Source organism: Wolffia australiana, chromosome 2, assembly GCF_029677425.1.
Source record: "Wolffia australiana isolate 7733 chromosome 2, ASM2967742v1".
Classification (NCBI taxonomy): Eukaryota; Viridiplantae; Streptophyta; class Magnoliopsida; order Alismatales; family Araceae; genus Wolffia; species Wolffia australiana.
Genome location: NC_135836.1, coordinates 1,919,342 through 1,944,209, shown reverse-complemented (window position 1 = coordinate 1,944,209; position 24,868 = coordinate 1,919,342). Strand labels below are relative to the sequence as shown.

At 40.3% G+C, this 24,868-nt stretch overlaps 2 protein-coding genes across 3 annotated transcripts; one reads left to right on the top strand and one right to left on the bottom strand.

Moving 5' to 3' along the window:
* The first annotated feature begins 835 nt into the window (after window positions 1-835).
* LOC144716518 (calcineurin B subunit-like protein) lies at window positions 836-12,455 on the top strand. 2 transcript variants are annotated; one of them, XM_078591648.1, is made up of 14 exons: window positions 847-2,765; window positions 4,032-4,212; window positions 4,310-4,369; window positions 5,573-5,736; window positions 5,815-5,878; window positions 6,456-6,524; window positions 6,685-6,780; window positions 6,861-6,905; window positions 9,463-9,533; window positions 9,929-9,998; window positions 10,535-10,585; window positions 11,648-11,752; window positions 11,814-11,861; window positions 12,033-12,455. In XM_078591648.1, exons 1-14 carry the CDS (start codon window positions 2,317-2,319, stop codon window positions 12,180-12,182), a joined length of 1,623 nt encoding a protein of 540 aa, XP_078447774.1. In that variant the 5' UTR covers window positions 847-2,316; the 3' UTR covers window positions 12,183-12,455. The 2 variants fall into 2 exon arrangements, with proteins under 2 accessions (XP_078447775.1, XP_078447774.1); XM_078591649.1 differs by lacking the exon at window positions 10,535-10,585 and having other exon boundaries at window positions 836-2,765.
* A 5,467-nt stretch (window positions 12,456-17,922) lies between these two features.
* On the bottom strand, window positions 17,923-24,185 carry LOC144716516 (Nucleotidyltransferase family protein). Its single transcript, XM_078591647.1, has 6 exons — window positions 23,135-24,185; window positions 22,538-22,909; window positions 21,167-21,390; window positions 20,983-21,046; window positions 18,879-19,075; window positions 17,923-18,329 (listed from the first exon to the last, which is right to left on the bottom strand). The coding sequence occupies exons 1-6, from the start codon at window positions 23,975-23,977 to the stop codon at window positions 18,104-18,106; spliced, it is 1,926 nt and encodes a 641-aa protein (XP_078447773.1). The 5' UTR covers window positions 23,978-24,185; the 3' UTR covers window positions 17,923-18,103.
* Between the last annotated feature and the right edge of the window lie 683 nt (window positions 24,186-24,868).

The window sequence follows — 24,868 nt, the reverse complement described above, 5'->3', positions numbered from 1 at the left end:
CTCTTAAATGAACCACGAAGGGACCATTACACAATATTATAACGAATAACGGCTTTTCAAAACTTTTTCTATTTCAACGTAGTCACGCGATCTCTGTACTGTGCCTTCGTTTCCTGCCTAAACTCTCTGTCGTTCTCTCTCTCTCCCCTCTTTCTCTCTTTATTTATGTCCTCCTATTTGCTCTTTCTCTCTCTTTCTGTCCCTATTTATGTTCTCTTATTTGCTCTTTCTCTCTCTTTCTGTCCCTATTTATGTCCTCTTATTTGCTCTTTCTCTCTCTTTCTGTCTCTCCCTCTCTTTCTCTCTCTATTTTTGTCGTCTTCTCAGCTCTCTTATCTTCTCTTTCTCTCTTTATTTATGTCTTACTTTCTTAGCTCTCTTTCTCTCTCTAGTTATGTCTTTTTCTTAGCTCTCTTTCTCTCTCTAGTTATGTCTTCTTAGGTCTCTTTCTCTCCCTGGTTGTCTTTTTCTTAGCTCTCTTTCTCTCTCTAGTTATGTCTTCTTCTTTCTCTCTCTGGTTGTCTTTTTCTTAGCTCGCCCTCTTTAGTTATGTCTTCTTCTTTCTCTCTCTAGTCATGTCTTTTTCTTAGCTCTCTTTCTCTCTATTTATGTCATCTTCTTTGCTCTCTTTCTCTCTCTATTTATATCTCTTCTTAACTCTCTTTCTCTCTTTCCCTCTCCCTCTCTTTCTCTCTCCTTCTCATTCTCTCTCTCAATTACTCTATTCTCTCTCTATTCTGTCTTCTTCTTTGCTCTCTCTGAATCATATTTTCCTTCTCTCTCCCTCGCTGTCTTTCTCTCTCTCTCTCTATTGTGTCTCCCTCTCTCTCTATTCTATACTCTCTCTCTCTCTCTCTCTATTCTGCCATCGCTGTCTTTCTCTCTCCTGGTTCTCCTTTTCTCTCTTTTAATATCGCTGTCTTTCTCTTTCTTTTCCTTGTTTTCTCTCCCTTCTCCCTCTCATTCTCTCTCTAGTTCTGTCTTCCTCTTCCCTCTCTTTCTCTTCATCGCTGTCTGCCTCTCTCGTAAATCTCCCTTTCTCTCTCTATTCTGTCTTTTTCCCTCGCTGTCTTTCTCTCTCCTTTCGTTCTTTTCTCTCTCTACTTCTGTTTTCTTCCCTTCCTGTTTTTCTCTCTTTTCCTTCTTTTCGTTCTCTGTTTCTCTCTCTATCTCTCTCACTGTTACTCGCCATCTCTTCTCTCTCTATATCTGTAGAGCTCTCTTTTTTCTGTCTGTCTCCCGCTTTCTCTCTCTCTCCTGCTCCGTGTTTCTCACTTTCTCTCTCTAAATCTCTCTCCTGTTTTTCTTCTTTCCTCGCTGATTCTCTCTCCTCCTCTTCTTCTTCTTACCTCTCCCTCACTCTGATTCTCTCTCCCCTTCTTCTCCGTACCTCTCTCTCTCTCTCTGGTTCTCTCTTTCTTCCTCTCTCTCTCTCTTATTCTCTCTCCTTTTCTTCTCTTTCATACCTGTCTCTCTCTTTCTTTGTCCTTCATACCTCTCTCTCTCTCTTCTCTTCGTCTCTTTCATACCTCTCTCTGTCTAATTCTCTCTTCTCTTCTCTTTCGTACCTCTCTCTCTCTCTGATTCTCTCTCCTCTTCTTCTCCTTGATACCTCTCTCTCTCTCTCTAATTCTCTCTCTTCTTCTTCTCGCCTTTCGCTCTAATTCTCTCTCTCTCTCTTCTTCTTCTTCTCGCCTCTCTCTCTAATTCCCTTTTCTCTTCTTCTTCTTCTTGCCTCTCTCTCCCTCTCATTCTCTCTCCTCTTCGTCTTATCTCTCTCTAATTCTCTCTCTCCTGGTCATCTTCTTTCCTTTCTCTATCTTTCTCTCTCTAAATCTCTCTCCTCTTCTTCTACTCGCCTCTTGCTCTAATTCTCTCTCCTCGTCTTCTTCTTGCCTCTCTCTCTCTCTAATTCCTCTCCTCTTCTTCCTCTTCTTCTTGCCTCTCTCACTCTCATTCTCTCTCCTCTTCCTCTCTCCTCTTCCTCATCTTTCCTTTCTCTCTCTTTCTCTCTCTCTCTCTAATTCTTCTCTCTCCTCTCCGTCTTCTTTCCTCTCCGTCGTGCCTCTCTCACTCCTCTTCCTCTCTCTAATTCTTCTCTCTCCTCTCCATCGTGCCTCTCTCTCTCGTTGATTCTCTTTCTCTCCTCTTCCTCCTCTTTCCTTCTCTCTCTCTCTCTCTAATTCTTCTCTCTCCTCACCGTCTTTTTTCCTCTCTCTTCTTCTTCTTTCTGCCTCTCTCTCTCTCTCTCTCTCTCTCTTCTGGCTGTATATATAGAGCGTTCTTGCTCAGTTTGAAAAGAGGAGATTGGGGGAGATGGCGGCAGTTGGAGGAGAAGATCTCTCTCTCCTCACTCTCCCGCTCCTCGCCGACGATCTGATCCTCAACATCGAAGCCGATGATCCCACTCTCCACGATCAATCAATTCAATCAACCGCGTCGCCGATCCAGCAAATCGACTTCAATCCCTTCGAATTCCTCGGCGCCGTTCCTTTCCAGCTTTTCCGGCGTCCTTGCTCCGTTGATCCGTTCAGGAATCATACTCCTGCAATCGAAGGCGCTTACGAGTTCGTGAAGATTGCTGTTTGCCTTCCGCTGGCCGTCGTTCGTCTGATTTTGTTCGGGATTGCTGTTGGTGTTGGATTCTTGGCGACTCTTCTGGCCACGCATGGGTGGAAGGACCAGCAGAATCCGATGCCGAAGTGGAGATCTATGGTCATGTGGATTACTCGGATCTGCGCTCGGTTCATTCTGTTCACGTTTGGGTGAGGCAGCGCTGTCGTTTGAATTATCTGATCGATTTTTCGTTTCGGAGTATATAATGCCTATAGTCGTGAAAAAAAACTGAATCCGATCGTGAATATCAGTCGCTTCTTTTTTCCTTGATTTTATCCTTTTGGTTTGAGTCCCCCAACTTCTTTTACTTCCACTATTTCATCATAATTCGTGAGAAAGTTTTATAATTTTCGGAGTATAATATCTTTAGAGGTGAAAAATTGGATCCAATCATGGGCGTCAATCAAATATTCAAGTGATTTCTCATCCTCTTTTCACATCTTTTACTTCCCTCTGTTTTTTTATCAGATTGGTTTTCAACCTCATATGAATTCAAAAATTCTCTTTTTTAAAAAACAGGGTGGTTGCAAGGCTGGTTTCTTGGCGTAAAAACTTGCGCTTTTCTCATCTGTTAGACAACTGAAAATAGTTTAGTAAGAAAGTATTAACACATACTGGAATCGATCTTCGACTTAAGTGGTAATCTCTTTCGAGGGGCTCCCAGGCCCATGTCAATGGGTTCGTCATTAACTTCTTCAAATAAATAAAGTTTAATAGGGATCATGAGTTTATGGGCACGGATGTTTTCAATTTATGATACTTTATTACAAACTGAAATTGTTGTCATACACCTTGAGTTAATCCGGTAGAATCCTGGTTGGTAACCGGTCCAAATGTGTCTTAACTTGTTGTCACGAGGCAAACGATCTCTGATTTAGAGGGAGAAATGACAAGAGAGGGAGAAGGGTGGTAAGATCATCATCAAGATGAGAGAGAGAAAACAAGATGTGGATCAAGAGAAGGAATCAATCGCAGTCAAAATGGGGAGAAATGTCTCTCTAACACATGTTGGAAGTGGCTGATAGAAGAACAGAACAAGAACTGATAGATTTGGAAAGGAGGACCGGATCAGTCTTGTTCTCCTCCTGAGTTCCAGCCTCCCCTCAGTGGCTAATCAGATCTTGGTCAATGTTGTTTGACCTGTGTCTCCCTTCTTTATACAGAGCTGTCTTCCTGTTAGTTTGAGTTGTTTAACTCAACAACTTCCTTGTATCTTCTTGGCTCGTTCACTCTGACAGGACCTGGGAAGTTTCTTATCAGGCTGCAAGTATTTAAAGGAAAGCACAACAAAAAGGACCAAAATACCCAAAAAAATGTGTTGGGCTCGTATCTTTAGACACAAGTTATTGTTTGTTCATCTTTTCTCTTTCACCTGTCGTCGCAAACACTTATTTTTTATGTTTTTTTCCGGACAGATATCATTGGATCAAGCGGAGAGGGAGGCCTGCGCCCAGGGAAATAGCTCCAGTTGTGGTGTCTAATCATGTGTCATATATAGAGCCCATTTTTTTCTTTTATGAGTTATTTCCAACCGTTGTAGCCTCCGAGTCTCATGACAACATGCCTGTGGTGGGAAAAATAATCAGAGCTATGCAGGTAATAGTTTAGTAATTCCTAGGCAAACTTTCAAAATAAAATGCAATGCATTAACCACTCGCGAGGTTTCATTGTCCTTTTCACGCCAATGTTTCAGGTGATTTACGTTAACAGATTTTCTACAACATCAAGGAAAAATGCTATTAATGAAATAAAGGTTTGACTTTTACCCATTCTCTTTCCTCAAATTAAATTATTCCTTCATGCTTGTTAAATACGAAAGCATTGGATTCTCAGGCTTTGTAATAATGTTTTGCGTATATTTAATCTGGGTTACGTGGTTTTCTGCATTATTTATCCATTTTCCACTCCAACTACAGTGATATTGTTAGTTATGCCTTATCTCTCTCTTCTTCAGACTGTAAGCAACCCAGAGTTTTCTTTTCTTGTTTCTGATAGGCTAAGTGGAACATTCCCATGTTGGAATATCTGCTTAAGTGGGTGGTCATGTCACCCAATTGGTGAGTGGCTTATTTCTCACGTGAGAAATAAATCACTTTAAGTTTAGGAACCCAGATCCAGTGTAACGGGAAAATATTTAAACTGGCCCAGACTGAACATTCAGCAAGTTATTTTGTCTATTCCAAACCCTAGCCGTCCGATTAGAGAAAGGTGCCAGTAGCCCTGGAGCTCAGGAGAGACTAGAGAAGCACAAATAGATTGTCAGTTTTGGTTTTGGTTCTATCTCTTTTTTGTACCCAGTTCGATTGCATTTTCCTCCATGTTATAGGTTCGCCAAGAGCTGCAATCTCCACACAGATTAGGGGTATTTTTGGAATTTAAGTAGTCCCCTCTGAATACATGTAGGCCTTCCCTGAGGAGGACAGTCAAGAACTTTATTGATTTGGATGGGAAATCCTCCCAGAGAGCTTCCAAGTGCTTCTGAGCGTGTTGTCATTTGATTTGTTCTCTCAATCTCTAACCATCCAATATAACTCCCAATGGAGATTGAAAAAAAAACAGAATCCCAATGGAGAGCTTCCAAGGTCTCTATCACCTTGTATCAGTGATGTCTGCAGTAATTTATTTTATTGCATTTGTATACAAGGCAAGTATTTTTGGATGTATGCCTGATTGAGATCTATCGAGAATCAAGAAAAGTAGAGAGAAGAAGAACTAGATGAGAAGCTTCAATGGCCGAAGCCTCAGTAATTTCTTAAATATGAAAGCCTTGCCCTCACGATCACAAAACAAATCTCATTCCATGGCTTTGTCGCTTGATACATAATTTGTATTCATAATCTTCTGGTAGTGCCAGACAGTTATAGACCTTTTCAGGCTTTCTTTCTTTGTTATCATTTTTTTGGTCCATATATCCCCAATTTGATACAGAAACATTGTTCTAAGGATCTCTATTCAGAGGAAGGCTTCGTCCGCGGAGTTTCCTAGAGTTCTTCTGTTTCCGGAAGGTACCACAACAAATGGGCGGGTCATAATCTCATTCCGTCTGGGAGCATTCATTCCGGGTGTTCCGGTGCAGCCAGTCATTGTCCGTTATCCTCACGTACATTTTGATCAGTCATGGTGACCATTTCTCGATCATGGTCTTTGGTATCGTATGTAAGTTTGTCTTATGGTAACATTTTTCTTTCATTAATACAGGGGGCTTATTTCTCTACCAAGGCTAATGTTCAGAATGTTTACACAGTTTCATAATTTTATGGAGGTATCCTGTTCCACCGTTTCCATTCTTATGCATGTTTCATGACGTATATCATGATTTCGATGTTTTTTGTCATGGTGTACATGATACTTTCCTCGAATTATATGAGAATGAAGTTCAAAAGATTACTATTCTGCCCTTCTTGAATCAATAATCAAAAGAGTGTTGCTCCAAGAGATGTTTAGATTACCACGAGCTCACACAGGAGAGAACAATAAAAAAGAGGATGGCGTATAAGATAGTACATAGATGGAAATATCTTGCCTGATTGGCCTCTTCTCCTCCTCTAAGAACCAAGAAGATCCCCTGCTTCTATCCCAGGGCGCTCCCACTTCTTCAAAAAAATGAATCACGAGCCTCACCTGACAAAGGCCTGACTTATTTATAGGCTTTCCAGCCTTCATCATCTCCGGATCATCCTCTACAAGTAATTGCCACGGAATAATGTAATTTGAGAAGATAAAAGTTCAAATTAGTGTTAATTTTGCTTGTTGATCCACCTTTTTGTCATATAGACTTTTTTTTATTTTTTGACTGAATGCCTTAAATCCAACTGCTTTCTGATACCATTGTTTCACAGGTGGAATACCTTCCCGTCATTTTTCCATCAGAGAAGAAACTTGAAAATGCCTCAGAATTCGCGGAAAGGGTGAGATTGATTTATTTTTTTATCATTGATGCATGTGCTGTTTATCATAGCCACTCATATTATAATAATACCCCTCTTTAACCATGATAAGTATATATTTAAATTTGAAAGAAACATCTGTTGAGTTTTTTTCAGAAATAAGCTTTCCTGGTCTGTGCAGGCTGGCCATGTTATGGCCACAGCACTTGATGTTGTGCAGACAGCTCACTCTTATGGAGATATGATGCTCATCTCAAAAGCTTCTGAACGAGCAAAGGTAAGACTATATTTCGGTATCTTTTTACTTTACATTTGATGCCAATTTTGCTATCAGTGCATTTTTTAATTTTTTTGCAGGGAAAACTCTCGTCTTACATGGTTGAGATGGCCTGGGTTGAGAATGTGAGTTTATCTGTTAATAAAAGAAAATATTATCTGCTTGTGTCGCTTCTTTTTTGTTTTGATTCGTTTTTTGGAACGTGGTTGGAGTAGACAACATAAAATAAGTTTGAAGTCTATCGTTTACATCCACTTTTTTAAAATGATTTAATAGTTGTTTTGTGTTCTGTATGTGTTAGAGTCCTGATGCAATAACTGATTCTTGAAATCGTAGGGTTATATATACCCCCTTGTAAGGTCATTAGAGGGACTTTTGATGAAAGATCAACTTGTGGTTTCTTGGCACCAGTAGCTGTATCCGGCCTTGGTGAGGGCATGAACTCCTGATCCGGAGGTTCTTGAGAGTTTGTTCACCTATTGTTCTCTCTTCTTCTCTCTTACCTCTTCCATCTCTCCTATTCTCCTCTCTACGCCTCGTCCCATTTCTTGATTTTGTTAGATCTCCATGGGGATCATAACATTGGTATTAGAGCCGAAGTTCTTGCAACCTATGGCAACAGAGTTGGATTCATATGCCAGCATCCGGCGAAGTCTGCAAAATGTAGAGCAGTTGTTGTTGGAATTGAAGCAAATCTATAGTCAACTTCAACCTATCAAGAAGGAAAAGAAGATTGCAGCGATCGCTGCCGTTTCTGTCGTATCGACAGTTCCATCCACTGCTGATCCAAGATTCGCCGCCGTCAACACGTCATCTACAGAAGCTGCATCAGGCAACGCTCCAAGATTTGCCGCCGCCAACACGTCATCTGCAGAAGCTGCATCAGGTGACACTCCAAGATTTGCCGCAGCCAACACGTCATCTGCAGAAGCTGCATCAGGCGACGCTCCAAGATTTGCCGCCACCAACACGTCATCTGCAGAAGCTGCATCAGGCGACGCTCCAAGATTTTCCGCCGCCAACATGTCATCTCCAGAAGCCGCATCAGGTGAAGCTCCAACAGCCGCTCCAAGATCTCCTGCCGCAGACACATCCTCTGGAAAAGCTGCATTAGGTGACATTCCAACAGTTGCTCCAAGATTTGCCGCCGCCAATGCATCATCTGCAGGAGTTGCATTAGGCAATGCCAAAACTGCTGTCACCGCTCCAAGAACTGGTGTCACCGACGTTTTCTTTGCCGCTGCCACAACTTCCATAGACTCTGGTGTTATTGATGTTTTATCTGCCGCTGCTTCATCCTCTATAGACGCTGCATCAGGCGTCACTCCCTGATCTGCCACAGTAGAAGCTACATCCGTTGTCGCTTCAACCACCCTAGCAGTGGTGTCCGCCAATGTCGCCCTGCCTGCTACAAAAGCAACTGTAATTGCCTTGGCAAAAGCTCCAGCAACTGAGCAAAACACAATGGCTGGACCTGCAACCCTAGTCGTGGAGTCCACCGTGCTCGCCATCGCTAACACCTCCAAAAATGCAACTGGAGACTTCTCCTTCTCCGCCTTCAATGAGATGCAACCAAGGCTGCTACCGCTGCTCAGCCTTGTATTGCAGAGGCCAAGGCCCTGCCCATTGCTCCGTCCACTCTCATCGATGCCATCACAGAGCCGTTGTCCTCGCCCTTCCCCCATTGAAATCAAGTTGCCAAGCCACTGTTGCCAAATCGCCACCGCCATCATGACAACAGGCTGTTGTTACCGCCATTGCCACCGACACACCTGTAACAATGACTGTCCGTCGCAAACTAGGGTTCGTGAAACACATCTGCCAGAACGGGCTGCACGATTGGCCCATGTGCTAAACTTCGGGCCAGAGCAAAGAAAGGCCCTCACTGGCCACTCAAAATTGGGCCCACCTCTTGAGGCCCTACAGGAGAATACCATCCATGACCCAGGGCCATAATCAACCCAACATTGTGCTGTCATGATCCAGCTGAAATGCTACCGCCGTCAGCCGCCTCTGCACTGCACGTCACTCTATCTACTGCCGAAGTCACCATCGCAAGCCCTCTTCTTCTACTGTTGCCACCATTGTGCTACATGATGGCTGCAGCCGTTTCCAAGGCAGCCATCAACCCAATCTAGTATCCAGCTTGACCCATTCCAACGTCAACTAGCAGTCCAATAATGGATCCAGGGGATCGTCTTGAACAGCTTGAGGACAAGCTGTCGCCGATGGGGGAAGTATTGTTAGAATCCTGATGAGATAACTGATTCTTGAAATCGTAGGGTTATATATACCCCCTTGTAAGGTCATTAGAGGGACTTTTGATGAAAGATCAACTTGTGGATTCTTGGCACCAGTAGCTGTATCCGGCTTTCGTGAGGGCAAGAACTCCCGATTCGGAGGTTCTTGAGAGTTTGTTCACCTATTGTTCTCTCTTCTTCCCTCTTACCTCTTCCATCTCTCCTAGTCTCCTCTCTACCCCTCGTCCCATTTCTTGATTTTGTTAGATCTCCATGGGGATCATAACAGTATGTTGGACTTCATCTTTCTTGAGATGAAGATATGTTTTAAATGTTTCATTTTGGTTCCTTTATTTAATAAATATTATACCATAAATGTTCTGAAACTTGAGTTGATTATTGAAAATGTTTTAAATGTTTCATTTTTTATGGTATTTTGCAGTGTGTAAATGTCACAACATCTGAGGCTTTGGAACTTCTGGATACGTTTCTCGACATGAAGCCAGATTCCAAGTAATAAGCAGCTCCTGTGACGGAGGAGTCCTTTTTTCTTCTTCATTCATTCAACTACTGGATTTATATGAATTCTCTGGTTATATTTTTACACCAAGGGAAGTAGGGTAAAATTTGACGTTTAATTAATGGTATCGATGTGTTTTTTTCACATAAGAGAGCAGAAGTCCCCCAGCTTGGAACATTTATGATATTTGTTTTCGCTTTTTCAGTGATTTTTGACGTCAATACTCTGTACTGCGGATTCGTAATTATTTGACCTTTTAAGCTTTCATAATATTTGAAAGCTAAGCCGATTGATTTTCAGAGTTTGTGAAGAGTTATTTTCTTAGGTTGAACTTTCCAGTTCATTCTTGTTAATTTAAACGGCCATAATTTAGCTATTGCTTTTACAGTGGAAGGGTCGACTTTCTTGACTTTTTGTCAGCTATGCATTTGGGTCCTCCGTCTCCAATATCTGAAAAGGTCAGCGTTCTTCTCTATCTCTGTTTCTCTTCTATTTAAGTATGATTCCACTTTAAATTCCATGTCTTTCATTTCTTCAAAAAAAAATTCCATGTTTTTCAATCTGAAATCTGGGTTATTGGAAAAATAAATGCACGAAAATTAACCACCTTCTATAAAGGTGACTTTTTGGGGGATGAAAAAAGTGGAAAAAACAGTCTCACTTTTCCCAGTTGAAATGAACTCAACAAACACTCAGAAGGTTATCCATGCAGTGGATAAGAAGGCCCATAGCAGTTACGATTAAATTCATTCTGAACCTTTGTAACCTTCGTCTAGCTTATCGGCCCGTATGTTACTCTCCTACTTGAGTTGTTCATTTACTGACCATTCATCAGATACTGATGAAATAGTAGTAATAAAGGTTATTTTAACAAAAGAATGCCGAAAATTTCCCAGAAACTATATTTAACTAATGGATTTTTTCCTATCCAAATGTTTTAATGGATAACTTAAGAGCTTGTGATGGAGTTTCTGGGGCATGATTTTATGTGCAGGTTTTTCGTTTCGTTGATGTGGGAAACAAAGGGTCGATTACCTTTCAGCAGGTATGAAGAGATAATAATAATATTAGTGAGTTCCTTCCAAAACAATAATTAAATAGTAATTCAGTTGTGTCTTGAACGATTTTCATAAAGCCAAATCATGTTTCTTGCCCCGAGTGTAAATGGAAGAAAATTTTCAATCTCGATGTGTATGAAATTAAAATTTTGATGTACAGCACAATGAAGGATAGGCCCAGAAGTAGGGTTCAGCTTCAATTCGGACGATGACAATGATGATGAAAAATCACTCAATGACGAATTAATCATCGGTTCGTAAACGCTCACTCGCGCCTCAGACCTCCGTCGGACGAACGTTGTTCGCTCCTAAAGTCGCCCCGTCGGAACCTTAACTTACTGCTTGTGGAACAGAGTGAATTTTGGAGACGAAGATGACAATTAAAAAATTAGTCATCATCATAGGGTACAAAAGTCCGGAGGCTTTTCCCAGCAGTTATTTGGTGAGCTTGACCGGAAAACTACAAATGGTTTTCTTTTACAATGCTGGCCTGAATCAGGATCGAACAACAGATCAAATACTGCTATTGATATTGATTGATATCCCTCTGCTCCTTCCGTCCCCTTTATTTATACGCTATGCTCTTGCCTTTCACATATTTGCATCCGCATGTACAGGCTCTGAATCACGTGCTACTAGGCAACTTCTCATTTTCGATGTTCATTTTCTTTTTCATTTTTTCTCTCTCTGTTACTGGTGGAAAAGTTGCTCCATCTTCGGGTTAATCAACCCAAATATGTCTTTAATTTTGTCAGCCATAAGTCTTTTTTTTCTGAAAAACATGAGGCGGTCACCCGAACAAACCGGGTAACCACCTGACAAGGACATGGTTCGAGCTCTAGGGCTCTATTACATGCATACATATTCCTCTTTTGTCGGCCTTAAGTCTTTTTTTTTTCTGAAAACATGAGGCGGTGACCCGAACAAATCGGTAACCACCTGACAAGGACATGGTTCGAGCCCTAGGGCTCTTTTACATGAATACATATTCCCCTTTTGAGAGGAACTATAATTCTGGGCTGTAGCTGAAACGAAGAGAAAATTTGCAGTTTTTGGTGGGCTCTGGTAGCATTTTGAAGCAGCCGGCGTTCTGGAGGACATGTGAGGCCATCGTCGATAAATGCAGCGAAGGCCCTCTTCTGTCGAGAGATAAGGTTTTCCTTTTGCTTCGTTTCTTTTAGCCATCACAAGTCCCTAACTGGTATGGTCTTGCAGGTGGAAGGGGTCATTAAATCTGCAATCCCTAGAATATCCTCAGACTCTGTAAGCTTTTTCTTTGTATTCGGGTTGATCACCGTTCTTGGGTGATCTTCCTCTTTTCCTCTAAATAACCGTACATTAATATGTATGTGTGTTGTTTTATATTTTAACGCACGTGCTCGTCTGTTTGTCTGTGTGTTGTTCCCTTAATTAGTTTTATATTTTATCTTGCAGTTGAAAGAGCTATTTAGATCATTTGACATAAACCGAGATGGTGTCGTCAGCAGGGATGACTTCATGAGGTTCTTTCAGAAGAACCCACTGATGATCGCCTTCTTCTCGGCCGGCAGGAAGGCGGATAATTTAGAGGAAGCATACTATTAAAGATGTCAGTTCCTCTGTGATTCTTTTTTTTTTCTTTTCACATGCTTTGATGCAGGGATTCACAAGTGCTTGCAAGAGGGGAATTCTGCAAAAAACGGGTAAATTTCAGAATGCTTATAATATTCTGCCTGTAAGTCATGATTTTGGGGTCCATCGCTCTTTAAGAAGCATGTGATGAGCAAAGACAATTGCCCCAGAACAAAAAAATTCAATTTCATTGTTATTAAATATTTTTTATTCATGATTTCAGGAATTTTTCCTGTTTTTCTTTCCCATCTGTTGTCCTTTGTATGAACCTTCTGTTCTTGTTGGAAGCATTGGTTCCTGAATAGCAAGTTGATCGGTTAATTCAATAATAAATGAAAGTTAGCACTTTATTTAGTTGGTACTATCCAACTGAATATAATTCAATAATTTACTCATTCAATGAATGAATTTTCAAGTTTAACCATAATCTTTTTTCAACTAAAGTAGATGAAGATGACTAAGAAGCATGAAGAAGTGTGTTTATTTTATCTACCATTATAGATAATTCCATACATATCATATCATATCTTATTTTATGATTTATGTAATTATGTAATTATGTAATTCGTATTATGCATATGTGAACTGGTTATGGGAACAAAAAGGAATGTTGTATTTTTTCTGTAATAATAGTTTCTCTTTAATCCTGGCTATCGAACGTTTGAACTGCCTTTTGCACGACCCGCTGAGATTTTGCCTTGCCCATTCCTTGGGATCCGGGCCGCAAATGAGTTTTGATCAATGCTCCTCGGCTTTATTGTCTGGGGGTCCCTTTTTCAAAGCGGGAAAGTCGTTTCGATCCTCGGTTGACTCGTGCTGTGGTACCTCGAGGAGAACTATTGGTCACGCCGCCCGCCAGCTGGCTGAGCGAATCTAAGTTATCTTCCGGTCAACTGTCCACCCAGTCAAGTGCAGGATTGGAGAGGAAAAGCTGAAGAACTGGATGGATTTAGGAGTCTTTGTGCGAGCCATTCACCGATTGAGATCATCTCAGGCTTTAGAGGCTTCGCCAGATGAGAACACCTAGAGGCATCGCCGATTGAGATCATCTCAGGCTCTAGAGGCTTCGCCGATTGACGTGCACCTGTGTTATGCGCGTGCGAGCACGCGTCTAAATCCTGGTTCTAAGTGCTGTTTTGTTTATATATATAAAAAAGTGGTAAGTTACATAAATGGCTTTGGTCAGGTGCTTGGTTAATTAAGCTCAGTTCTTGCACTGAGGTCGAGAGCTCGAATCCACTTCAAATTGTATTTTCGGCATTAAATGTAGTGAAGTGTTTGGTCATCGGCAGATGCTCCCACGGGGGGGCACCTGGGGTCCAACTTTAGTCCTGCAGAGCGAATGTTCTGCATGGTAGCCGGTTCAGATTTGTGTCCCGCAGCTGCCGTGCTAACCACTCAAACAGTTTGTGGTGATTGGAATTCCACCGTTGAGGGAGAATTTTGCACTGCATTGTATGATCATTCCTAATCACAGGCTGACTATAATTTGAAGCCAAGAGCTGTCATCTCAATTGAACACTATTCTTGATTTAGATCTCGAACTTTACTCCCATTTCCAACGTAGTTTCAAAATTTGTCTTCTTGTTGATCCTCTTCAATATACTTAGAATATAATACACGATTGCATTAATTTTTTAGATTTTTTTGGAAAAAATATACGCAAGTTGATAGTCTCGTGTAGGTATATTTGAGGATTTAAGTATATTGAAACTAATTTGAGAGGTGAAGTTCGACAATGAGATCATCAATGTGCAATAAGATCATTTGATGTAATTATAGCTTTCAAAAGTAGGCTTAATGAGAACTCTCAATTATGTTTATCAACTTTTTAAATGCTTAATTTCAGTTGGCAAATGATTTATGCACGAGTAACTTGACTAACTGTGATCCTCACTTTTCAATAAAATATTCTATTTGTCAAGACTATCTATCAAATAATGTGCTTCTATGGATTTTTTAAATTATGAAGTGTTTCACATATTAATACACTAAATAAGCATATCAAGCGATGAAAGGCATGAAAGGAGAATTGCATGCAATGTTGCCTGCCTATAAGTCATGCTCAGAAGTGATAAAGTAGAATTCATGAAAAATCTGACTCACTGAATAGAGTTCAGAGAATCAGACGGCAGTCAATCACAGAATCTGATGATACAACATAAGGGGTATTTATGGAGAGGATGCAGTCTTTTTTATTACAAAAAATACGGTATCAGGTATGGCCAACCCAAGGGTTGTGCCCGTAGATGGATCTAGTCATTCCCTGGATGCCACCACAGTAGGTTTTGTATATTAAGTGAAGTGTTTATAAGCATTTATAGGTGTGCATTGAGCGTAAATGTCTAAATTACATCCGCACCCTACTTGTCCTTGCACATGATGCAAAAAAGAGAAAGATACAAAGGTGATATCAGTGCAGCTCCTTGAGAAAGTCGCGGACACCCATAGTGTGCTTATGTCCTGCGGAGGTGGTAAGGCATGGAGCATAAAAAAATCATCTTGCCATAATTAGATGTCAACGTGGAGCCGAACAGAGAGTACAGAAGTTAGGTGAGAGGTCATGAACTCCTGCATTTAGTACTCCATGCAATACGCCACTTGCGAGGGCCATCATTCGATAGGATGAGATGCGTGCAGAGAGGGGGCAATTCGAGGCTCACAACGCGATGGCAGCTGTGAGCCACCAGAGGAAGGTCCTACCAAGTGATGTATAGGGAGGGGGGGTGAGAGCATACTACATAGTTGGCAAGGGCATCCACTGTCCGGTTACCCTCGCGTAATTGATGACGAATGATGTCCAAGTGTGGGCGACATCGCATGACGTCTTGGCAGACTATCTGGAGACGCCACTGGGAGCATGAGCCTGCATGGAGCATGTTGACCAACAAGACTAATAGGTCAAAAGTCTCGAAAAGAAACTAGATTATCCACTTCTGGGATAAGCGCAAGAAAGTGAATTTCTAACTTCTACGGAAGACTTAAAGTGTAATGATCTCTTTAATGGCTTGCACTAAATCTTTCCCCATTATATCCCACGTCATCGGTGACGTCGTTCGACGGATATATTCCTAAGGGGATATATGACTACGTGATGAAGTGTTCGGGGGTTTGGGGGGGGGGTGTGTATGTGCAGGCCCCGACTTGTGGGGATTCGCTGAGCTCTGAGGTTCGGGAGGGACGACCGGTGATGGTGATAGTGACCTTCTGACCCTCTCGGAGTGACAATAGTGACTATGGCGCTGAATGGGATAATTCAATTGGCGCTCACACGTAGCGTACAAGCTCGACCCTTACCTAAGAAATCACTCGACTCTAGTTTTCTTGATATATTCTCTCACTTAAACTAACCCGAGCGCGGTGGAGTGTAGCCAAAAATATACTGAATGATGTAATATAACTGACGAGCAAGGGGAACAATGTATGTCGTCAGTGGCGGCGTTCGTAGTCGGTGATGTCGTCGATGCACTGGCCGGTGCGGGCAGGTAGGCAGAGGCGTGCCGTTGACAGGCATGGCTTGGCTCGATAGGTGGTGACGGCGCTGCGTTGGAGCGTGATGTTGGGTAATGGAGGTGAGAAGCAGGTGAGGTGCGGTGTCGAGCGGCACGAGCGAATATATTGATGCTTGACGGCGTGTCCTAGTGAAGGATTGCTGCAGCCGGAGTGGGTCAAGGGCTTTACGTTGCGTACGACGGCAACACAGGGCACGAACAACATGTGGATCACACAGTGGCAGCAGTGTAAATTGGTGCGGCACAGGTGGTGCAAGAGGCATAGTCACAACAATCGATGTGTGCGCGACTCGAGTAGGCTGGTGGGTTGGCTACTTGATGTGGTAGCGCTAATAGTAGGTGTGGGCTACGCGTAGTGCGGCACAAGAACGAGTGGGGGTAACAGCAGTTGTGACCTCGACAGGGGCGTGTGCATGTACAATTCGAGCAGTGGCAACACACGTCGAGCAATGGTTGCGCAGAATGACTCGGCTGCCGAATGTTTAAGAATCTCGGGCTGGCGGGGTGGCTGGCACGTTGTTTGATCGGGCTAGCGTGCAGGTGGTGAGCGAGTTTGATGTGGATGACCGTCGACCCATGTGTTCGGCATGTCCGCATTGATGTCGACGTGTATGGTCAACACAGAGGCTTGGCAACACCGTCCGACTGGCGTCCGTGCAGCCATGGCACACGCACACGGGTGACGGAAGGTCTAGCGAGGAGGATCACCGCATCACGTGTTAGGCCGTCGACGCTGATGTCGATGTGGCTTGGCAACACCTTCGGACCGGTGGGTGTGCAACCGTGGCACACACACACAGGTGAAGCAAGATCTGGCAAGGAAGATCACTGCACCACATGTTCGGCATGTCGACAGGTGTTGGCGTGTACGGTCCGCGTAGAAACCAGGTCGCACCGATGCACCTTCGGAGCATGCAGTCAAAGGGACCCCTTTTTTTTAAAACACAAACAACATGACATACGACATGACAGACATATGGTAAGAAAATGACTCGATATGCAAACCATATGGTAAGAAAACAACATGACATACGACAGGACAGACACATACACAACGAGAACAAACACACGAACATGGTAAAATCATGAATCAAATGAGCACGAACAAACAAAGATCAAAATGCAAAAATTGCGAACGTGCTTTAGCCGGGGTATTTAAACCCGGGTGTCTTCATTAACGCCTTTGCGTGCCGGTCGGGCTGGATACGAACCGGCGGGCCTGTTCATGATGACAATGGTGGTTCCTAAGACATCTCCCCTGGAGCGAGTTGGCGCGCTCCATCAAAACCCCATCTGGCCTGGGGGCCTTGTTCTTACTGTAGGAGAAAACCACCTCCTTGATCTCTATGCACGGGGGAAGGGCCGTAAGTATGGCGTTTTCCTTATCAGTCACCTAGTGTAGGATGGAGGCTAGCAGATCCTTGGTTGCCTCAGTCGACTGTGAGGTGAGAAAGGAAGTAAGTCCAAATTCAGGTGGTTAACCTAGTCGATGTGTAATTTTGAGACTTATGCATTAATTTTTATAATTAATCCTAATTCACTTATTAGTGATGTAAATTGGTGAGTAAGGGGTTGAAACACGAAGGTTTTGTGATTAAGATTGATATTTAGAACAAAGTAATGATTAAGAAAATGGTTAAAATGAGAGATCGTGGAAAGAAGAGATAATAGATATATATTGTGATTTAATTAAATTAAGTTATATGTATAAATTCTTCATTCTTACTCATAAGAATTATGAACCTATAACAGAGATTAGGATCATATTAAAATTTTGGAGTGAGGATGGGATGAGAGAAATGAATGGATATGATGAAGAAATCCTAATTAGGGGTTTCCTATGAAAATCCTAATTAGGAATGGGTGTATAAGCCATTAATCCCTACTCATAGGGTTTAATAACTTATATGAGAGAGTGAAGTGATATGAGAATGTGGAATGGATAGAAAGATGGGGGAAATGGAATAAAAATCCTAATTGAATGTTTAGGACTTACCTCTTCCTTTGGGGATGCTCCTAAGCATTAAACTCCCTTCATGGACCTGTATATTAGGGCGTATTGCAATAGACACGAAGATAGATCAAGAGAGGGAAGAAACTCACTTTTGTAAGAGGAAAAATCCTAATCCATCCTAATTCCTAAATTAAGAAATGGAGAGTTTTTCTTCACAAGGCAACAGGAACCATAGAGCAAAAGAGTAGAGAGAGAAAGTAGAGAGAGTTGAGATAGTTCTGGGGGAGGATGGTGCCCAGATCAGTTATCTCATCAAGGATGGAACCCTACCATTTCAACCATAGTTTGGGGCTACATACATATCATCCTACATTATGTAAATGGGAAAGATTTCTTTACAGGGCCATAAGAATCGTTAAGAGAGCTTGCTAGGATAGTTCTGATGGAGGCCGGACATAAGGCTCAAAGAGACGTTGCAAAGGGTTCTGATCAAACTGCATGATGTCGGCGGCGCGCTCAAACTCCTCGCGGAGGATTTTAATGGTGAACTTGTCCACAACCCTGCCCAGATCGTGGGACAGTTCGAAAGGGTCCTCTATGCACACCAGGTGCCTGTCATTCCCAACTCTCCTTGTCCAATCCTTTGATTGCTTGCTGCACACATAAACATTGAGAGTGAGAATGAGAGTTTAATGTTGAGCGCCAAAGAAAGGGATCAGAGGTTGAGTTAGATAGTTAAGAATTGAAGTTAGAGAAAAATTATGAACGAGTTCTAGAAAGAGAGTTAAGAGCTTCTGAGAAAGAGATTTAAGAGTTTAAGTTGGAGGGAGAAAGTTAAGAGTTTTGGAGAGAGATTTGACTTTTATTCCATGAAACATTAAATATCGAGCAGCTTTTGAGAACGAAAATCCAAAAGAACAGGTGTAAAAATAAAGTCAGCAATTATTAAATCAGGCTTTAAGATACAGATTGAGATTTTCACCCTGAAAAATTTTGGAGGGATTAAAGAGAATAAGAAATAGTTTCAATTTATTATGAAATAGAGAAGTATAATTTGTGGGCATCACTTTGCAGGGCAAAATAGGAAGATAAACAGAAACCAAGATAAACTGAATTAATTGAAACACAGAAAAACAAGAAATCAATGGTCATTTCCAAGTGGAATATAAACCATTTTGGTTCAATGAGCATGGCAATAATCACCTGATGATGCCTCCTTTCCTCACAGATATAACGTCATATGCATAATCATGATGGTAAGCCCAGTAGTTAAAGAAACCCCAGAGCAGCTCTGATATGCTTTCCCTGTTGGTTGAACCAAAGTGCTGGAGTTTTTCAACTCTGTCAAAAAAGACACAGTCGACACCATCCACCGTCACCGAATAAGTGGGTGCCATCTCCTGGTAAAGATCAGGAACAAGGAACAGTCAAAGTGATGCAAGATTAGCAGACTGATCACGATTACTCATCCTAAAAAATAATACAAGTAAATAGAAGAATAAAATAACTGAAACATATAAATACAGATAAACCACTCAAAAATATATAAATATACATCAAAATAAAAAATACACTAACAAGAAAAAACGCTAAAAGAACACATGAAAAAAAATATAAAATAAAAATTATAATATAAAACAAAACACAGCAAAAAATAAATATAATAAATTAAAATAAAAACAACAAAAAGTAACAGAAAAATAAAGTAAAAAAAAACTATAATCAATGTCATATTAAGTTAAAACAAATATATATTTAAAGTAAAAAAGAATATAAATAAAATAAAATAAAATAAAATTAAAAAATAAAAGTAAAATATAAATAAATTAAAATAATATAAATAAAATTAAAATAAAAGTAAATATACATAAAAAATAAAAAATAAAATATGAATAAAATAAAAACTCAATAATAAATATGAATAACGGGAAAAAGTAAAAAAAATAAAGACAAAAAGTAAAAATAAAGTAAAAAAAAATAGTTCGCAAAAATTAAAAATAAATAAATAAAGAAAAAATTAATAATAAAGGAAAAAAGTCAATATAAAATATAAATAAAGTAAAAAAGTAAAAATATAATATAAATAAAGTAAAAAATTATAAATAATATATAAATAAATGAACAAAGTGAAAAATAATAGATAACTAACGTAAAAATTAAAAATAAAGTAAAAAAAATAGTTCGCAAAAATTAAAAATAAATAAATAAAGAAAAAATTAATAATAAAGGAAAAAAGTCAATATAAAATATAAATAAAGTAAAAAAGTAAAAATATAATATAAATAAAGTAAAAAATTATAAATAATATATAAATAAATGAACAAAGTGAAAAATAATAGATAACTAACGTAAAAATTAAAAATAAATACATATAAATAAAGTAAAAAATAAAATATAAAAGAAGTAACAAAGTAAAAAGGTAAAAAATAAGTAATAAAAGAAGTAAAAAAGTAAAAACTAAAAAAGTAAAAATAAAATATAAAAGAAATTTAAAAAGCAAGAAAAAATATAAATAAAGTAAAAAAGTATAAAATAAAATATTAAAGAAGAAATATAAAAGAATTTTAAAAAGTTAAAAATAAAGCATAAATACAGTGAAAAACGTAAAAAATAATATATATATATATAAAGTAAAAAAGTAAAAAACTATAAATAACGTAAAAAAATCAAAAATAAAATATAAATAAAGTAAAAAAGTAAAATATATATATAAATAAAGTAAAAAAGTAAAAAATAATATATAAATAAGTAAAACATAAAATATGCGTAAAGAAAAAATAAATAAAATATAAATATAAAAAATATAAATAAAATTAAAAATAAAATATTGTTAAAGTAAAAAAGTAAAAAATAAAATATACATAAAGTAGAAAAGTAAAAAAATAAAATACACGTAAAGTAAAAAAGTAAAAAATAAAATATACGTAAAGTAGAAAAGTAAAAAAATAAAATATACGTAAAGTAAAAAAGTAAAAAATAAAAAATATGAATAGATTAAAAAAGTAAAAAACAAAATATAAATATAAATAAAGTAAAAAATAAAATAAAATGATGTAAAATAAAGTAAAAATAAACTGAATAAAATAAAAGAATAAAAAAGATAGTAGAATAATATAATATAAAATTAACATAAACATAATATTAAAATTATAAATAAAAATGAAATGTAGAAAAATTGAAATGTAAGCAATAATGAAATGGATGTGAATGTTAAAACTTTGGATCTTTTATATGCCAACATTGCTGAGGAACATTCATCTTCACAATTTTGTATCAACCTCCAATAAAACTAGAAAATCCAACAAACCTGCAAGCAAGGAAGGACGGCAGGTCTACGCATTTGCAGAAAGTGGATGCACATCAACACATACCTGGTGGGCAAAAAACGAAAATAAAAAAAAATTCAAATGCAGTTCATCAATCTAACTCGCCATCATAATGACAAATAAAACAAATCCGACAGCCGCAAACATTCGTAAATCTGTACATACGCATAGCTGGAGAGAGTGCCGCGGTAAGTGTCGTTCACACCACGAGTTTTGGCCCAGTGTTTCACAATAAGAACAAGCTGACGTAAGCGGATATCTATGTTAGAGTAGTCCCTCAGAAGCTTCGTGTTGACCACGGCAAGAATGTTGTTGATACAAATATCACATGAGATGTTCGTCACAGGATCTTTCAGCTTTGCAATTGGCACTCTCGCACGCGTCAGTGCCTGCAAAGAGAGCATTTTTTAGACTTTCAAAGTAAATAAAACAGTGAAGAGAAAACATAACGTGCTTTTAATCTCGATATCTGAGCTAGGAATCCTCCTCATTCTAACAAGGAAACGTTCAAAAATTGTGTCAGAGAAAAAAAAATGGCTGTCCAATCATCTAAAACCATAGTATTAATCACAGGTGTTTTGAGAAATTTGCGAGGGAAACTACAATTATGTTCATACATCGAGTATTTCAAGCCATTCCAAAGCTCAAAACATGGTAAACAGCTGGAAATTGGGGCACTGATGAAGAAACATTCATGGTATCTCAATCTTTAACACTAACTCACCAGGACATTGTTAAAGACTTACCAAGGACCTATCAGAGCAAGAGAAGAAGAGAGGACAGATCACGTGGCCACCTGGCCTGTGGACGCCCAACCGAATGATGGCGGGGAACGAGAAGACAGAATAAAGGGAAGCCTCAGGGGGGGAGAGGAAGGCACCTTTTCTCAGAAGTTGTTGCGGCGAGATCCTCACGTCTCGGAGGCTGATCCAGCATCTCGAAGACTCAGCAAGGGAGGGGACGCCGATCCGGCCTTCTCTTGTGAACTATCCTTACTTTTGTCGTGGGACTATGTGTTGAACATCCATCTCACTCTACTAGGTTCGATTTGATTTCGTCCGACGACTCCACTACTAGTCTCCGTTCTTCTTCCTACCCCTCCCTCGTGCCTTCTTCTACGGGCAAGGTACTAGGTGGAAGGCTACGACGTGGGCTCCTAAGGAGGCTTAACAGACATGCACCTTAAAAAATTAATGAAGGAAACAAATCTAGTTCATATGTGGCATATTCAAATCGACACCCTCAAAAATTGACGAATGATGAGAAATATTAAAATTTTGACCCAAAAAAAACTAAAACCCATGATGGCATGTATCTTAAGCAGGGGACATAGGTAAGTCAGCAGTACAATTATCTATTTTCACGCTTCAACAATCCAATCCAGACAAAACTTAAAGCGATCATAAAAAGTTTTTGAAAAAACAGAGATCATAATTGAGCATCATAAAACCAAAAAATTGGACTTATATTGGAATACTGGCAAGAAGCCACGGCTAGAAACAGAAAAATATAGAAGACTAGGCAATCTATTTTTACCTGTACATCTTGAAAATTGTTGCATTGCAAAATCTCTTCTAATCTCAGAAGAACAGAGGCTTTGTCCACTTCAACAGCAGGGATTGCCAGGCAAACATCGATATCGCAACTCGATACTCCGAACGAGTTCGCGCAAGATCCGTAGAGATGAAGACGAGCATTTGGCCATTCCTTAACAACAAGCCCTTCTAAAGACTTTAACAACTGAATCTGCTTACTTTTCTCCTCTTCTGTTGGCAAAAGAGACTCATATATGGCTATAAATTGGTGGGTAAACCTCGTAATATCACGACGAGCTCGAAGCTCTCGCCGTCGGTACCTCGTTCTCTGGCTGGACACGTTGTGCCCTCTTGAAAAATCTGACCTATAATCCTACACAGCAAAATAAAAAACATACACTCATACAGTGAGGTCTAGCTGATGAAAGGGTAATTCTAAGTAGTAATTATATAGTTCTTCAATAGCTTGATTCAGTTTTCCATCTCAAATTAAAGGAAATAAATCAGTTCTGCACAAAGAATACTGATTGAATCTGACCACATTTTCCATTTAGAGGGCAAGAGATCAGAAAAGAGAGAAAAATTCAATAGATTTTACCTTGCCACGGGAAGACTGCGTAGCGGATTTGGTAGTCCCAGATCTCTCTTCAGAAATTGTCAATGTCTCAACGAGCTCATCGCATAAGAGTTCTTTCTCCTTATCATGATCATTGGATAGAGCTACAGCGTCGTATCCATCTCGAATCTGTTCTTCTCTCCTGATCACAGAGGATGTAAATTTCAACTGTTCATCTTGTTTTCGAGAAAATCCGTCGAAATGTTGAGAAATCCTTCGAGCCTCCCAATTCGACACCAATCCATTCAACACCGGCGATCTCCCCTTCTCCTCGCCAGCCTCGATTCGAGAAAGAAGCGGTTTTCGGCCATCAGAAACTTGAATTGGGCGAGAATTCGGCGGATGAATCGGAGTAGACCCAGGAGAGCTCCCCGGAAGATCAACCGAAGTCACAAAAGACCCAAAGATCAGATTTTGCCGCTGCTGAGGATGATCACGACGCTGCGGATGCGGCGAGTTCCTCAGATCGAAATGGGCAGATTGAAACCCTAATTGCGGGGGAAACCCAGGCGGAGTTCCCTCCCGAGGAGCACCTTCATGGCGATGGAAGCCGGGGGGAGGGCGCGCGGCCTGGGACGAAGCCGGGGCGGAGATTCCGGGGTGAAAATCGGGAAGATCGGGCGAATTACGAAGTGGGTATGGAAGATTATCGGAGAAATCGCGGAATCCGAGAGCCGCCATGGATGGGTCGATCGGAGGAGGTTGATCGGAGGGTTGGGGGCGCTTCTGGAGAAGATTGAGCAAGAACTGGCCGGCAGATTGAGGAGTTTGGGATGAAGGGTGGGGAGATTTGTCGGGGAAGTCTCGATTGCTCGCGGTGGCCATGGATTTGAGAGTTTGAGAGGGGGAGGGGAGGATTTGGGAGAGGGAATGGTGGGGAGGGGATTGGAAAAAGTGAGGATTTTTGGGTTTGGTTGTTCCGCGTTTTGTGTTTTGCTTCAACTGCGCCGGGATTTTAGCAGCGGCAGGCTGGAGAGCTTACCGAGATTCTAGGAGCTCTCTCTCTCTCTCTCTATCTATCTATCTCTACCTGATCTCTTTCTCTTTCTCTCTCTCTCTCTATTTATATATATCTACCTGATCTCTTTCTCTTTCTCTCTCTCTCTCTATCTATCTCTACCTGATCTCTTTCTCTTTCTCTCTCTCTCTCTATCTATCTCTACCTGATCTCTTTCTCTTTCTCTCTCTCTCTCTATCTATCTCTACCTGATCTCTTTCTCTTTCTCTCTCTCTCTCTCTCTCTCTCTCTCTCTCTCTTTCTATATATATATATATATATATATATATATATATCTACCCTCTCTCTTTCTCTCTCTCTATATATATATATCTACCTGATCTCTATCTCTTTCTCTCTCTGTCTCTCTACCTGATCTCTCTCTCCACCAGATCTCTCTCTTTCTCGACCTGATCTCTCTGTCTCTCTACCTGATCTCTCTCTCTACCTGATCTTTCTGTCTCTCTACCTGATCTCTCTCTCCACCAGATCTCTCTCTTTCTCGACCTGATCTCTCTGTCTCTCTACCTGATCTCTCTCTCTACCTGATCTTTCTGTCTCTCTACCTGATCTCTCTCCACCAGATCTCTCTCTTTCTCGACCTGATCTCTCTCTCTCTCTACCTGATCTCTCTGTCTCTCTACCTGATCTCTCTCTCTCTCACCTGATCTCTCTCTTTCTCGACCTGATCTCTCTCTCTCTCTACCTGATCTCTCTCT